The following is a 15940-nucleotide window of genomic DNA, read 5'->3' on the forward strand; positions in this document are numbered from 1 at the left end:
AACTGAACGCATTGGTCAACTGAGGAAGATTTCGAGATGTATTGGTGCACTGGATGGTAAGCATGTCAGAACTGAAAAATTTGCGAATACTGATTGAAGGTACTTCAATTACAAATGAAATCGCGATGCTGATGGATTATGTATTGTGGTCTGGGCTGGTTCTCTTCGAAGGAACAGTGTCGGAGGAATATAACGCGCTTCTGGGAGAAAACATTGTATAATACTTGCAAGCCTTGATAATCCATCTCCACTACAATAAAATGAGAGTCCATTTCACTATTAATTTTTGGCAGACGAAGCACTTGTTATATCATACTACGTAATGAGATCATTCTCCAAAAGACCTAGATCGGGGGGAAAAAATTTAACTATTGTTTAACAAGACGAAGAAAAAAGGTTAGATGTGTATTCTGAATACACAAAAAGAAATTCAGGTACTGGAAGACACGCTATGTCGCAGGAATTCACCGAACTAAATGATATGGTGAAAGGTGTTTGTGATCTCTATGATCATGTGTGCAAACGAGAAGGTGTTCAGTACATACTGACACGTTTTGAAAAGTTCATGAAACGGATGGTGATTTTACAATGTTATAAGTTGTTAAAGGCATTAGAATTTGCGCTAATGTACCGGCAAATGTAGTAAGAAACCGTTAACAAATTACTCAGACCAAGTGCATCTGAGTTATTGTCATGGAAATACTGCATATAAACGTTTGTTTCACGGTTATATTTGAATTATATTAAGTAATACAAAATAATTCCTATTCTTTGATTTTTGTCAGTTATTTTTATGTTATTCACTCAGATTGTCTTTTGATATAAACACACAGGAATGTAGCGGTTTTTGTTGTTTAAAATTGTTTGTATGTGAGCACCATTGTGTTTTTATTTGTCGGAGATTCCCTGTTTTCATTCTTCACTTGCACGCGATAATGTAATATTATAGAACAACAGGGATTGGGAAAGGTACAAAAAAGAATATTCCCTGTATTTTTTTTCTCGTTCATTTGCTCTCATCCGCGTAATTATTATTTTTTCTTCAAATTACACTTTCAGTACACTACATAACTGTTGTCTGTATTTCCTTTGTAACTTAAAATGGTGTGTCTGCAGTAAACCGGGAGCTTTTAATTGTATAAAATTGGGTGTTTCGACGCTTCCCGCACAAATTTTATGTCTCAAGCCTATAGGTTCTTTTCAAAATAAATGTAATATTTTGAGTTATTCATAGTACCAAAGGAGATGGATCAAAAATATATTAAATTAAAATCTCATTCTGGAAACATCCCCCAGGCTGTGGCTAAGCCATGTCTCCGCAATATCCTTTCTTTCAGGAGTGCTAGTTCAGCAAGGTTCGCAGGAGAGCTTCTGTTAAGTTTGGAAGGTAGGAGACAAGGTACTGGCAGCAGTAAAGCTGTGTGGAGTGGCGTTAGTCGTGCTTGGGTAGCTCAGTTGGTAGAGCACTTGCCCGCGAAAGGCAACAGGTCCCGAGTTCGAGTCTCGGTCCGACACACTGTTTTAATCTGCCAGGAAGTTTCATATCAGCGCACACTCCGCTGCAGAGTGAAAATCTCATTCTGGATATATTAAATTAATTTCATTTCAACCGTAGAATTATATGTGAAGTTGTTGCAGCTTATGGCTTCTGCCATTCAACAACAAAATATAAATGTGACGTAATGTGGGACTTCTATGGAAACAGTAGTAGTACCTCTCAGATACGAAAATTCATCTTTATTTTATAACAGTTTTAGAAGTTTTCAAAAGTAAATCTTAAAATACAACGATTTTTACGTATGCAAGGTGTCTATCCTAAGAGTCGTCAGTCACATTTTCTCTGGTGTTTCGCCAGACATCTGCAATTTCGTTTTTGAAATGTGTTGCTGGAATCAGCCCTAACAAATATTAGTCATCACGTCTTTCTGGCGACGCCCTTTGTAGACGTAAAGCGTTGGTTTGTTTCCCCTTACGAACAAAATCAGTTTTAAAGAGGAATTTTACGTACCCATTCGTTAGGCTGATCGCAGATTAGTCTATTGTGATATTCATTTTATCGGTGTGTGTTGATGAGGACAGCAAAACGCAGCGCTGCTACATGGCGGTAACAGGGCCAGGGCAATGCTCTCGCTATTGGAGTACCGATTACTCTTCGTGTTTTACTGTCGCTGTTAACGCAGACCGATAAAACTATAATATCGAAATAGAGTAACTTGTGATGGCTCTACTGCACGGGCACGTAAAATTCCACTTTAAAAATAATTTTATTGGTAACGGGAAACGAAGCCACGCTTTCTGTTGACAGTGGGTGTGTCATTAAAGACATGGTGAGTAGTATAGGTTTGGACTGACTCCAGCTACACCTTGCAAAATCTAAATTGCAAATATCTGTCGAAACACCAGAGAAAATTCGCCCACGATTGTTGGGAGACACACTTTGTATGTACTGCTTACTTTTATAGCAGTTCACTATAGCCCCTTACCAAATGAAGGATCGTTAACATCGGTAAATGGATTGCGATTTGCTTCATAACATCTTCACTCCATTTGGTTCATCCTGAAGACACTATAAAGACTGACTGAGAAGTTGACGTATGGACGACTAATTACTATCAGAGGACGAGAGAGATGAAAATGAAATTGTGGATGCTGGCTAGGAGGATGGCATGGAGGTAATGCCAGTATCTCATCAATAGCTTCAAGGCACTTTGTTTTAAAGTGACGAACTTGAGCATCGGTACTGAGTCAAGATCTGGCAGCATACTTAGTATAACCATTTTCAATGCCTTGACTTCTTGGCTTACAACTCTGTTTACCGTAGCAAGCTACGCTTTCTTTGCTTCTACATATTCTGCAAATGAGTTGTCAACTGCATTTTATCGTACAACACGTTTCTCTTCGTGTTTAGATATTGTGTCCAGTGCATTCGACATTCCCTGATCACGAGGAGGAAGCATCAGTGATGGTATTGGTGGTTGCAGAGGATCAAGTGACAATGGAAGTTGGAAGTTCTGTTCTGTGACATTTATTTCATTGCCATTTTCGCCAATATTTGCATATATTTCCTATTTTGGTACATAAAGCATGTTGCCTGAAAAATTCTTAAATTGCTTGACAAATAGAAGAGAAAACTGCATAGCTTCTGTCATATAATATGGCTTACTCCATTTGGTTACGAAGCCACTTAGTGCACATTTCAAGTCACCTACATGAAAGCCGTCAAGTTCTTCCATCTCTTCTGGCACTCAGCCACTAAAAATAAATTTAATTCCTCAAAATTAAAACACTCGTCTTTGTATAAAGAAATACATAACGTTTTTGTTAAGTAAAGTAAATTACAAAAGGGCGCTAGGCTATCATATCGTCTTTCACCGATTTGCAAATATTTTGTAGCTGAATCAACGTTCGTGCCTCTCCACATTTCACTTGTTCAGAACAAACAGGTCACTGATAACGTTCAACGCCCATTCGACGGATAGTTCATCTGAGAACGAGTTGCACGTTGAAACTGGAAGGTCGCAGGATCGATTACCGTTCGAACCACGGAAATTTTTCAGTTTGCGTTTAACGCATGGTTCGCCTCTCATCGATGTGAAGATTCAACAGGAACGACACGTGGTTCAGTTTCCTCGTTACATTGTACATTCCTTTTCTCCGGTATGTTAACTGGGTAGGTTAGCGACACGCGAGTCGCCAAAGTGGCGTCCACTTGAAAGACTTGCTGCAGGGTGCTGAGCCATGGCAAATATTTTATTTCTATTCTTATTAAGAAATAAGTACGAACTTGAATTTGGCATGGAAGTCGGCTATGCCTTTTCAAACATCCAGGCACTTACGTTAAGCCATTTAGAAAAACCACGAAAATCTTAAACGTGGATGCCCTCACGGGGATTTGAACTCCTGTTTTCCAAAATACAAGTCTTAGCACTGTCTGCCTAACAATCTGGACCCATGACGCCTTTGGACAGACTATAGCAACAGTCCTGAATGTTTTGAAGGAAGTGCACCTGAGTTTGCCGAATCATCAACATTGGAAAACGATTGCTGAATGATGTCAACCAATATTTTAAGAGCTTACTTAACCAATTGGCAACGACATTGAGAAGATTGGAGTTTGAGAAAAAACAGATGTACGTGTTATATCATCTAGTTGACGTTAAGTATTTATAAATATAGTTGAACCAACTTACCTGTCATTACAACTTCTTTCGAAATTTTCTTCCAGGGTCTTTCAGTAATGTCCTTTCGTGAGTAATCACTACGCATGTAATCGTAGAGTTCGGGACATTTTTCAGCTGCTGCCACAAATTTAATATTAAAAAGCTGTTCACTCTCCATCGTTAAAACGCAGGGGTTTCCTCAGGACTGAAGAACTACATACAGTCACTGGCAACCAGCAGACCCACCAACCAGACCATTTACCCTTCTCTTCCCGTCACGGTCAACAAGTGACCTGACGCCAGCTAGCGTCAAAAACGAGATCCTTTCAAGTACCCCCGTTTCCGACGCTTCAATCATCAAAAGTGAACTAATTGATTCCATCTAGAAGCCTCGCTCATGACGTCTGTTATTTCGTAAGGCATGATCAGTGGAAAATTTCCTTTCTGTGACACATGTCGTCGCATGACAAAGAAACACCAGTTATTTTTTGGCAGAATACGTCCACCTGAGTAATCAGAAACACAAGGATCGCTGTTTGCAGATGACGAATGTAAGACACCTGTGAAAATTGCCAACATGTGCGGCTACAGACAGTGCCTGCCCTTTAAATACCCCGCGATTATTAGCGTAAGGCAGTTGCGTCGAGTCGTCGATTAAACAAAATGACTTCCAAACTGGTGATTGTCATCGCTCTGGCCGTAGTGGCTCAGGTAAATCCTAAACCACTAGTTCATTCTGTGGTCAAATGAGTGAAAAAATTATTGTGCATAACCTGATGCATCTGAATATGTAACCAATTAAAAGAGATTAGTAACTACACTAAAACATTTTATCTGTTTCATGGAAAGACAAAGCCACAAATCTTACTGCGTTATTTTCTAATGGAACCGGGCCACATAATCATAATCTTCTGTACCATTACTACATTGGACATCGTTCTTACTATAATTTAACTGCTTTTCTGCAACTATTTTACCATCGCTGGCAGGACACTATTAGTAATCGTTTTTCCCCTGTAATATCTCTGTCCATTCGAAAATCCGAATCACTTTTTTGTTTTGTAGTAAATTTTTGCTGTTTCCTATAGTCTTCATTTCGTATTTGGTTCCATGGTCTCTTCACTGCTACATGGATAGTACATTACAGATATCATCTCTGTAAGATATGAATGATACTTCAATACTATGGTTTCCTCCGTTTACCAAATTCATTAGAACGCGAAGCTGCAGAACCTAATAATAATTAAATAGAAAATAGAACCATCAATACGGATAGTAAATTATCCTTTAATTTATTTTGTGTTAAACTCTTAAAAATCGCAGCTCATCCAGTGTCTTACAGTAAAAAATATTCTTTCTCCTCTTAAATTGCTGTGCCAACAAAAGACAATAGACAAATTCTAGGTTTTCGGGTGTCATATTTACGAAAAACCGTAAGGCAGACCTGATAAAGTATTTAGATTCAGCTACTTTTGCCATAAGAACAGTTGTCTACTTGGCACCAATAAGTTAACACTTTTACATATTTTCATAAACTCCTGTTTGCGGGATAAGGTATTGCGTAAATCTCGCTTATGCAAAGAACATGCACTACACAACAGAAAGGAATTAAAATTGTGTGCTGGCATCACACATGTACATTATCAGGCATCAACTGAAGGAATTAGAATTAATAAACACAACATCTCAATACGTTATTTCGTTGATAAATCCATTTCAGTTAGAAAATAATATTGATATTCATAAATACAACACCAGAAGGAAGAAGATCAACACTTCCCTCTAGTGACTCTAATTTTGGCACAGAAAATAGGGAATCTACAGCTATAAAGCTGCTTGAAAATCTACCCATGAAAATTAAAAGTCTGACATACAGCATAAGTTTTCTTAAATGTAGATGAAAATAGTTTGTCCTTACTTTTCCATCTATAGAACAGAGGTATTCTTTGATAGAAATAAGTAGTCAAGTAAAAACCTCTAAACGGTCGAGTACGTAGCCATATGGTATGTGGTATGTGGAAATTGGCTATAACTAACCAATCTTCTAATTTACCTGTAGACGTTTACCTCGTCGATCACTATTATGAAGTAGTGTCCATTGCAATCTGTCATCTTTGTCTTCGCTCTGAGATTATAACGTCACTTCGTGCTGTTTGATCGTAATTATATTTTAAATCCTAAACTTACAATTTTTCACTTCTCCTAAACGCAAATCTTCGAGGTAGTTGGATAAACCGCACATTTTCTTTACGGAACTAAGTTATGCTGTTTTTTCCTCGATCATTTGAGTAGTTTCAAATCCTTACATAACATAGTTGTTATTCTTCATATTAATGTTTCTGTGCTTTGCTTGTAAAGATTTTAGATATCTGGTTCTAGCAATTATAATCTGATTCACTTTTCTTTGGTATTAGGACCAGCCAAAAATTTTCTCATTTCTTCATGCGTATACAGTTTAAAAATAGGGAAATGTAGCCAGCCGATTCGTTGTGTTCAGAACTCTTGTTTTGGTTGCTGTTTTGTTGTTGTTATTAAAGCAACCTGTTTTTGACCCAGGTGTCTCTTCAAGTTTCAGAAGTTTTTAGGTACCTTACTGCACTGGTTAAATTTCCATTTGGATCTTTCCCCAAATTTCGTCTTGTGAACATTTTGTATTGCATTGTACTCAAATATTTTAACTTACCACTAATTATACAATTGCATTTATATGTGGTATGTTAGGTTTCACTTTTCTTGCCAATAACTGTTCTACTGTAGGTCATCTTAATCATGTTGAATGCCCACTATGTAGTGATTGTTTGTCCACTTTTTCATCTGTGTGCACTGCTTATTTGTCATATATCCTGAGATTAATGATCTGTTCTTCGAAACTATTCTTGATTTTATTTGTGCTACTTGAATGTTACTCCCTTTTCTCGAGTCATGTTTAATTTCTATGTAATCCTGTTGAAAATTTATAAGGCAGAGTTCCGAAACGCTGCTGTAACCTCGAAAAAACGAAAGAAAGCGCCAATTTGGGAATTAGAGAGGTGAAAAATGCTGCCGCCCCGAAGACTTACATCTTAGACTGTCTGCAGTGTTATTTCTCAGTGGCTGCACTATCAAGCTTTGTTGCCACACTACGTGCACAACAGAAACAGGAAAGGCGCTGGAGCGACAGTAAAATACAGATTCTATACTGTATTTTCACTTAAGAAACTTTAAGCTTGTTGGACTGAAGACAATCTCCTCTGCTCTGCTTTAAGAGTAAGAATTAGGGTTTAGTTTATGCGTGCAACTAGTTTCCAGTTGTGTACATAGTTATCTAATTTTTAATTGTCGCCTACGTATGTCAAAAGCAGCCATTCTGAAATCAGAAGAAGAAGTAACAGGTGGATTCACTTACTACTGGTTTTTGAAACTCTTTAACTAGAATTTCTTACAATTAATCAGCGCCCATATTGCAGAGTACCCTTTCAGGTTTTCCTGTATTTCTGTGCTGCTCTCCCGTGATTCAAACAAGCTTGGTGACAATCAGTACGCAAAATATGTACGGGGAATATGTCCTGTTGGTGCTATGTGGTAAGGGGCGCAGACACGTAAGCGGTGTTCTAAAGAGGAACGCACGAGGGGTTTACAATCAGTCTCCTTCTCCAGTAACCAGCCAATGGAATGAAGTCCGCCACGTGCCTCGTCAACAACTGAAACTGTGGGATCACTCCATCATATATCTCAGCAAATTGTTACACACGAGTATCTGTATGAGCTGACTGATTATTGTTACGACTCGTAGATGGTGGTAATTGGACACTAAGCTCTCTCTCTCTCTCTTTGTGAAGCTCATATATTTGTATTTCTGAATATTTGAAACAATTTGTCAGTCCTTACACCACTTCAAAATCTTATCAAGATTTGTCTGCATAATGGTGTCGTTTGTCAGATACTACTTCATCATAGGTAACAGAGTCATCTGTAAAAAGTCTGAAATTACTGTTAATGTCATTTTCGAGCTCACTAATATACAGCAACAACAAAAAGGATCCCAGCAAACTTACCTTGGCCACGCCTGAGTTTATTTCTACTTCTGTGAATGACTCTCCATTCAAGATAGAATTTTGCGTCTTCTCTGTCACCAAATCCTCAATACAGTCACAAACTTTGTTTGTTGATCCATATAACAGTACTTTTGTTAAGAACTCTTGGTGTAGTACCGAGCCGAATACTTTACAGAATCCAAGAAACACTCCATCCAACTGATTGTTTTGATCCATGGCTTTCAGGATGAAACCTGAGGGAAGTTCAAGTTGTGTTTCCCAAGATCGATGTTTTAGGAAACCATGTTTATTAGCATGGAGGCGGCCATTCTCTTAGTAATAACTCATTGTGTTTGAATTTGGAATATGTTATAAGATTTGACAACAAATTGACTTCAATGAGACTGGACGATATCTTAGAGAATTAGTTCTGCCATACTTCTTGTAGAGGGGTGTGAGATTCGCTTTCTTCCAGGCAGTGGGAACATTTTTTTGTTTTTTTTGTTTTTTTTGTTTTGTGCTTTGGCATATAACGGTTGTGACAGGAGCTTATTCAGCTGAAAATTCCATACAGACCGTCATCCTACAATCCTTACGCATTTTCCTCAGGAGTTTCATAATATATTATTGAACTGCTTCAGTACTAATGTTTTTTTGCGAGTTGGTGTTTTACGTCACGAAAGACACTGTTTAGAAACAAAAAATGGCATAGCTCTTAATTGATGGCAAAATCTGACTCGTTAGGTCATATTCGTCTTCAAATTTCCTCAGTCATTCCCATTCCTTGGAGCTTTTTCAGTAATCCGAAGAGGGCTCAAAAAGTCTAAGAACGAAGAAATTTGAAGACGAATACCATGTGGCCTGACGACACAGATTTTAGCACCAGACGTCGGCCCCGAAAACCTGCAGTCTTATATCTCTTATACTCCTAGGACTAATAACCTCATATTTATTCCTAAAAGAACATTTTTTTGAGATTTGTTAGGTTGAGACTCAGTTTCTCATGCTCATACAAAAGTGAACGGAGATGCGATAATGATGACAAGCTACTCCCTTTTTCTATTCAAGATATCGGCGACACCCTTGTTTTTTAACGTGATCCAAGATGCCGTCGAGCACATGAAAGACGAAGCCCAAGAAATTGCCAACAGCATCAACCAGGGCATGCAAAATGCAAAAGACCAAGCCCAAGAGATTGCCAACAACATCAACCAGGGCATACAAGATGCAATTAATCAGGTCAGCAACAGCAGCAGCGAAGCCGCAGCCAACGCCACCGCTTCTGCTGACGACAGCAGCTCTGCAGTGAGTAGCCACTTCTCGTGTCTGCCTCTTAGCACATAAGAAAATATTCCACACGTTGCTTACATACAGTATATATTCTTTATAAGCGAATTTTGCGCATTGTAATTAGCTGGTCTATTCGGTCTATTTACCAAAGTATTTATGGCCACTAATGCCACAATAACGAGTTTTCTGTAACGAAATGACTAATAACCACAGGCTCCACGGTAGCTGTTAGTTCTTTGGCTGAGAGATAGCTTTCCAGCTGTAGAACGATATTTATTCCACATCTACTTAAACCCTCTGCAAACCGATGTTAATGCTTGACAAAGTATACTTAGCATTGTACCATATACCCAGGGTTTCTTCCCATTCCAGCCGCGTATGGAGTACGAGAAGCACGACTGCTTAACGGCCTCTGTGCATACTACAATCAATCTAACCATGTCTTCGTGGTCCCTTTGGCAGTAGTGCCTAGCGGTTTCATCTCTAGGTTTTTCGGTTCATATTGGACCTTGCAATTTCGTAAAAGGAATTTTGCGAGATAATCGACAATTCAGGTGTTCCAATAATTTAGTGACGCGCTCCCGTAATTCAAACAAACCTGTAGCTATTTTATATTTGAATGGTGTACGGTTAAACAAACATCAATTCTGGTTTGATCTATTACTACAAGCAATACATTTGTAAAAATTGTCACACGAATGAACAAACAAATTAATAATTTTAATAATTAATCTTACTTAATTATTTTTTTATACATCCCGACTTGTTATTTTTTAATATTAGGTATTTAATTTATCGATCATTGTCAAGTCGGTCAGGCTTCTCTTTCATCTAATGAGGAATTCTGAATAAAATACTTGTTACATGAAAGGAACATCGGCTGTTGGTGAACGAGAGCGACATGCGACATAGGAACAATCTTGTTATACCTGGTAGTTTTGAAGAGTATAATTATTTATTAAACGTAATATGTACTGTCAAACGCTGTATGCGGAATTTTTCCTGACGCACAGTTCATTATCCTTAATTAGCAAAACACTGGAGTCACCGTCTTATAGCAGTAGGTCCTAACTATTGACGGATGCTGTGTTCCGTTACGATGTGACTGAGGTGCAACTAACACGAAAACGAACCTGGAGATACCAAATTGCCATCCGAAACTAGTTACATACAATTATCGACACAGTTTGACATTTTCAGTAAATGTAACATAGGCATTGAATCACAGTTTAAAATTCTTTGATGTTCACAAACTTGCACTCAACAATCATCAGGAGAGAAGTATCAGGACTCTTCTGGAGTTTTTGCCGCATGCTAGAACAGTTTCAGTAGCTTCATGATACGATGCTACCCAGTACGAATACCGTTGAAGTATTCTGACATCAAGTGTTGACACAGTACGTGAATGGAAAATACGTGTGGTAGATTCCTCCTATAGAAATACTGTGAGTATCTAGTTCACTTCCACTTGACTTTCCGTTATTATAATGCAGTGGTACTTGTAATTGGTAAATAGACCACGAGACTACTGAGACTGTTGTGGTAAGTTCCAAAGTACTTCGAAATATCCCAGGCACTTATCACTATTCAAAGCGATAGTGAAAAGTTAAATAATTTAAACGTGCAGCTGAACTGGTGGTTTACATATTGCATAAAATATGAACCCGTGTTGTAGCACCAGTACGTGAGATATGCATAAAATTACTGTACAGATGTTGTGAGTATTCTGCTTGAAAGAGTTGGGGCTGCTCAATGTGTAACGTTCCTCTCCTTGCGTTACGGAGGACCTCACTTCCTCTGCTCCTAGCAATCTCGTCTGTCACGACAGAAAGGAAACCACATGGACGGTAAATCCCGAAACGGGCTCATACAGTTCTGCAAAGCCGTTTTGGTTGCAAATGCGCTGTCCAAGGACAGTGCACTCGCATCAAAAGTGGTTTGAGACGGGATGTACTCTATTGCCCCTCCTGTTCAATCTAAACATTGAAGAAGCAGTGAAAGAAATAAAAGAAATATCTAACAATGGGAAAGAGTAGCTAAGTTTCTGAGATGTGGTGCTACAGAAAGATGTTAAAAATTAAGTGGACCGACAAGAAATTAGAAGTTGCTCCAAGAACTGCAAAAGAAAGGAACATGTAGAAAACTCTGACAGGGTGGTATGAGATGTTTAAACACATCGGGGAATAGCTTTCATGTATTAAATTGAGCTGTATAGGGTGAAAACATCATGGGAACATGGAGATTGTAATAAATCTAACAAACATTTGAGGACGTGGGGTGCAAGTGTTGCACTGAGATGAAGATGTTGGCACAAAGAGGAATTTATAAACTGTCGAATCTAACCAGTCAGAAGACTAAGGACTTCAAGGAAACAATACTACACCATTTTGTAAATGAGCTGTAATTTTATATAGAGATTAATTTGTGAACACTATACTGAACCATCATGAAATGGTGGGGAATAAGTTGTATTATTTAGAAGCAGTATGATAATTTGTAATAATGAAATTGACTTTCTTGTAAGATATGCATGTGATTGTGACATTTGCAGTCATTTTGGCGTGTTACAGGTATCGGCAGACAGTGAGACCGAGGGGGACACACCTAACTCTGCATCTGACTCCGCATCTGACTCTGCATCTGACGCCACATCCAACTCTGCATCTGACTCCACATCTGACTCCTCTTCTGACTCCACATCTGACTCTGCATCTGACTCCACATCTGACACTGCATCTGTCTCCGCATCTGACTCCAGCTCCTCCAGCTCCTCATAAGGAGATGGGCTGGTGATTGAAAATGAGATTGGGAGCTCCTGAGGCTGAGGCAGTTTACATGAGATCTGTACCTGTGTTCATGGCGTTACTCCGAAATTTCCCCTTATAGCTGTTAATAACACAACTTTGGTGATTAAATTCCTGACAATAACAGTGCCAAATCTTAAAAATAAACATCTTTGACTCTCATGTCCAGTATTGTTATTGTCCATATTGTAACTATCCCCATTAACCTTCTGTATGGTGTCGCTGCAATTTTATTAAGGAAACTTTAGTCTACATACTGACACTTTTGCATGGGACATAATGTTTTACGTATTTTAAGGTCGCAGTTGTCACGAGCTCTTGTTGGGACAGGGCTGGGGAAGTAAATCGGCCGGTCTTTTTCAAGGAAACCATTCCAAGAAGCTGAACAACATTTGAAACATCTCTATATTACTCTTCAAGTTGTTCTCTACTGTACTTCAGTCAGGTAAAAATACAAACTTTACTAATTTTTCAAAAATGTCCCAACCATAGAAACCTATCAATGAGAAGTAGATATTGTGTCTGATATCGGCCTTTGAGACGAACATGACATAAAATTGTAGCTAACCTTGTGATAAGATGTACTGTTGCTGACCAGTCGAACTTAAGAGAAACCAGAGACAAAGCTCATATAAAGGCTGAACAATAGCAACTGCGTGCACGTCAGAAAGGTGTTCTTGCTTCTCCAAAGTGATGTGTGCTATCATGCTCAAAAGCACCTGAACGACCTGATTTGCATGCAGCCCAAAGGTCCTCTAATCATTTTCGGTACAGTCGTTTCACTGTATAAAATGGTTACCGCAAGTGATCACTAGAGAACATTGCTTAGTATGGCAATAACTTCAGACGTAAGCAAATAACACAATACTACAAATATCAGGGAACACCTTATTTCAGGTGAGACATTCCTTACCAATAGTAAATACAAATTTATTAGAATCAGAAAGAGTTCTAAAATGTGACCTCTCCCGTTATTATCTAATGATTGTAAATCTAGCACATAAATATTCCTTAATTATTACTCAAAAGTATTTCTGTTTGCGAATAAGTGATTTTTCAAGAATCTCTGAACTCGAAATATTCTTGCTCTCTAAAGAGTTTTCCAACCACCCTTTAACCTTCGTTCGCTTGGTAAGTGAGCTTGTATAAACTGGTTAATGAAGTAACCAATTAGAAAAAACTTGATGAACAGTATCAATTGCTCTACGGAAACCACACATCAGCAATGTTTGTGCACATCCTGAGTGCTAGGGGCATGAGTGCAGATACTTTTATTGGTGACTGAGGGCACTGTACTGAGTAATATTACATCGACATTTACTTCATTTGCTGACTAATAATAAGAGCTATTAGGAGTAGTATGTTTTTACGTTGGGTAGTATCTCCAAGATGTGGCAAGAGCAAGCCATTAATGTTACCTTGCCCCTCAGCAGCAGGTCAGGCTTTGAAGTGTGGGTGTGTGAATGCAAAAGATTTAGCCTACACTGACAGGCATACTCTACTTACTGGTGCAGTCAGAACCATGCAGAAAACATTATACAATAAATAACGTGACATGTTTGCGGTAAGACTGTTAGACACAAAGAAAAACAACTAACACACTGAAATGGATACATATCAAGATACCAATGTTCATAATATATGCACTTATATTTCTAACACTTTGTATATACAGTTTGAAACCCACCTATTGCCGTTTGTATTTAACACAAAGTGGAGTAAAAATGAAAGTGATTCATGAGAAGATAGTTGTACATATGTTCGAACATTAAATGACATGACGAACTCATTTGTTATGGATATGATTTCAAAGCAAGCGTCTACATCTACATCTACATCCATACTCGGCAAGCCACCTGACGGTGTGTGGCGGAGGCAATGATATAACTAAGCAAAGTTATCATGCCTGATCGAGACTCGAACAATGCACTGATCGTCATTTCTGCCTAGCCATAAGGAGAAGTGGCGTACCTCATTCTTAGCCATTATGAGTAGCAGATCTGAATTTAAAACTTTTTGACGAAAATTTTTGTACAGGAGCATGACTCCTATTCAGCAACCATGTTAAATATTGTTTCATTGACAAGCAAACAACTTGAAACGATGCGACACGTACTTTTGTGTTGGGTGGGGATTCTAACCCAGCACCTGAGTGGATTGATAATTAAGCACAATCAGTTGCTAGATATCGAATTTTATCAGCAGTAGCGACCTGTTTGAACGTGAAATGACGAGACGCATGAGTAATTATTGCCCTCCTGTGACTGGAATCAGGCACCTGTCGCCACTGTTTCCTAGCTACAAATGGACGTAAATACAGGGTTCTTTCACCTGTAGTGAGACATGCTTGTGTTTCTACTAGAATTCAGTGCCGACTGATCATTCGTGGTACACGAATAGAAGTTGGCATGTTTGTACTTGAAACGATGTTTCGAAAAATTGCGTGTCCGACTAGCAGTAGAAATCGTCACATACACTATGTGATCAAAAGTATTCGCACACCCACAAAAACATACGTCTTTCATATTAGGTGCATTGTGCTGCCACCTACTGCCAGGTACTCTATATGAACGATCTCAGTGGTCATTAAACATCGAGAGAGAGCAGAATGGGGCGCTCCGCGGAACTCACGGGCTTCGAACGTGGTCAGGTGTCACATGTATCATACGTCTGTAGGCGAGATTTCCACACTCGTAAACATCCCTAAGTCCACAAGTGAAGTGGAAACGTGAAGGGACACGTACAGCACAAAAGCGTACAAGCCGATCTCGTCTGTTGAATAGGTTCGTAATGTGTAATAGGCGGACATCTGTCCAGACCATCACACAGGGATCCAAACCGCATCAGGATACACTGCAAGTACTATGACAGTTAGGCGGCAGGTGAGACAACGCATTTCATGGTCGAGCGGCTGCTCGTAAGCCACACATCACGCCGGTAAATGCCAAACGACGCCTTGCATGGTGTAAGGAGCGTAAACATTGGACGATTGAAGAGTGGAAAAACGTTGTGTGGAGTGACGAATTACGGTACACAATGTGGCGATCCGGTGGCAGGGTGTGGGTATGGCGAATGCCCGGTGAACGTCATCTGCCAGCGTATGTAGTGCCAACAGTAAAATTCGGAGGCGCTAGTGTTATGGTGTGCTCGTGTTTTTCGTAGAGGGGGCTTGCACCCCTTGTTGTTTTGCGTGTTGCGTGGCTCTATCACAGCATAGGCCTACATTGATGTTTTAAGCAACTTCTTGCTTCCCACTGCTGAAGAGCAATTCGGGGATAGCGACTGCATCTTTCAACACGATCGAGCACCTGTTCACAATGCACGGCCTGTGCTGGAGTGGTTACATGACAATAACTTCCCTGTAATGGACTCGCCTGCACAGAGTCCTGACCTAAATCCTATAGAACACTTTTGGGATGGCCGGCCGCTTGCTGCCGAGCGGACCTAGGCGCTTCAGTCCGTAACCGCGCTGCTGCTGCGGTCGCAGGTTCGAATCCTGCCTCGGGCATGGATGTGTGTGATGTCCTTAGGTTAGTTAGGTTTAAGTAGTTCTAAGTCTAGGGGACTGATGATCTCAAATGTTAAGCCCCATAATGCTTAGAGCCATTTGAACCATTTGAACTTTCGGGATGTTTTGGAACGCCGATTTCGCGCAGGCCTCACCGACCAACAT

The 15940-nt window shown here is 39.4% G+C and overlaps 1 protein-coding gene across 1 annotated transcript; it reads left to right on the forward strand.

The window, feature by feature from the left end:
- Positions 1 to 4752: 4752 nt before the first annotated feature.
- LOC126162023 (uncharacterized) lies at positions 4753 to 12429 on the forward strand. The gene is made up of 3 exons (XM_049918249.1): positions 4753 to 4871; positions 9242 to 9478; positions 12034 to 12429. The coding sequence occupies exons 1-3, from the start codon at positions 4824 to 4826 to the stop codon at positions 12238 to 12240; spliced, it is 492 nt and encodes a 163-aa protein (XP_049774206.1). The 5' UTR covers positions 4753 to 4823; the 3' UTR covers positions 12241 to 12429.
- The last annotated feature ends 3511 nt before the right edge of the window (positions 12430 to 15940 follow it).

Source organism: Schistocerca cancellata, chromosome 2 (genome assembly GCF_023864275.1).
Source record: "Schistocerca cancellata isolate TAMUIC-IGC-003103 chromosome 2, iqSchCanc2.1, whole genome shotgun sequence".
Classification (NCBI taxonomy): Eukaryota; Metazoa; Arthropoda; class Insecta; order Orthoptera; family Acrididae; genus Schistocerca; species Schistocerca cancellata.

What these genes read in the sequence shown, in the direction of transcription:
- LOC126162023 (XM_049918249.1), top strand. Translation starts at nt 4,824, where the DNA reads ATGACTTCCAAACTGGTGATTGTCATCGCTCTGGCCGTAGTGGCTCAG. An exon ending in CTCTGGCCGTAGTGGCTCAG is followed by an intron (nt 4,872 to 9,241) that starts GTAAATCCTAAA and finishes TTTCTATTCAAG; the next exon opens with ATATCGGCGACACCCTTGTT. An exon ending in CTGACGACAGCAGCTCTGCA is followed by an intron (nt 9,479 to 12,033) that starts GTGAGTAGCCAC and finishes GGCGTGTTACAG; the next exon opens with GTATCGGCAGACAGTGAGAC.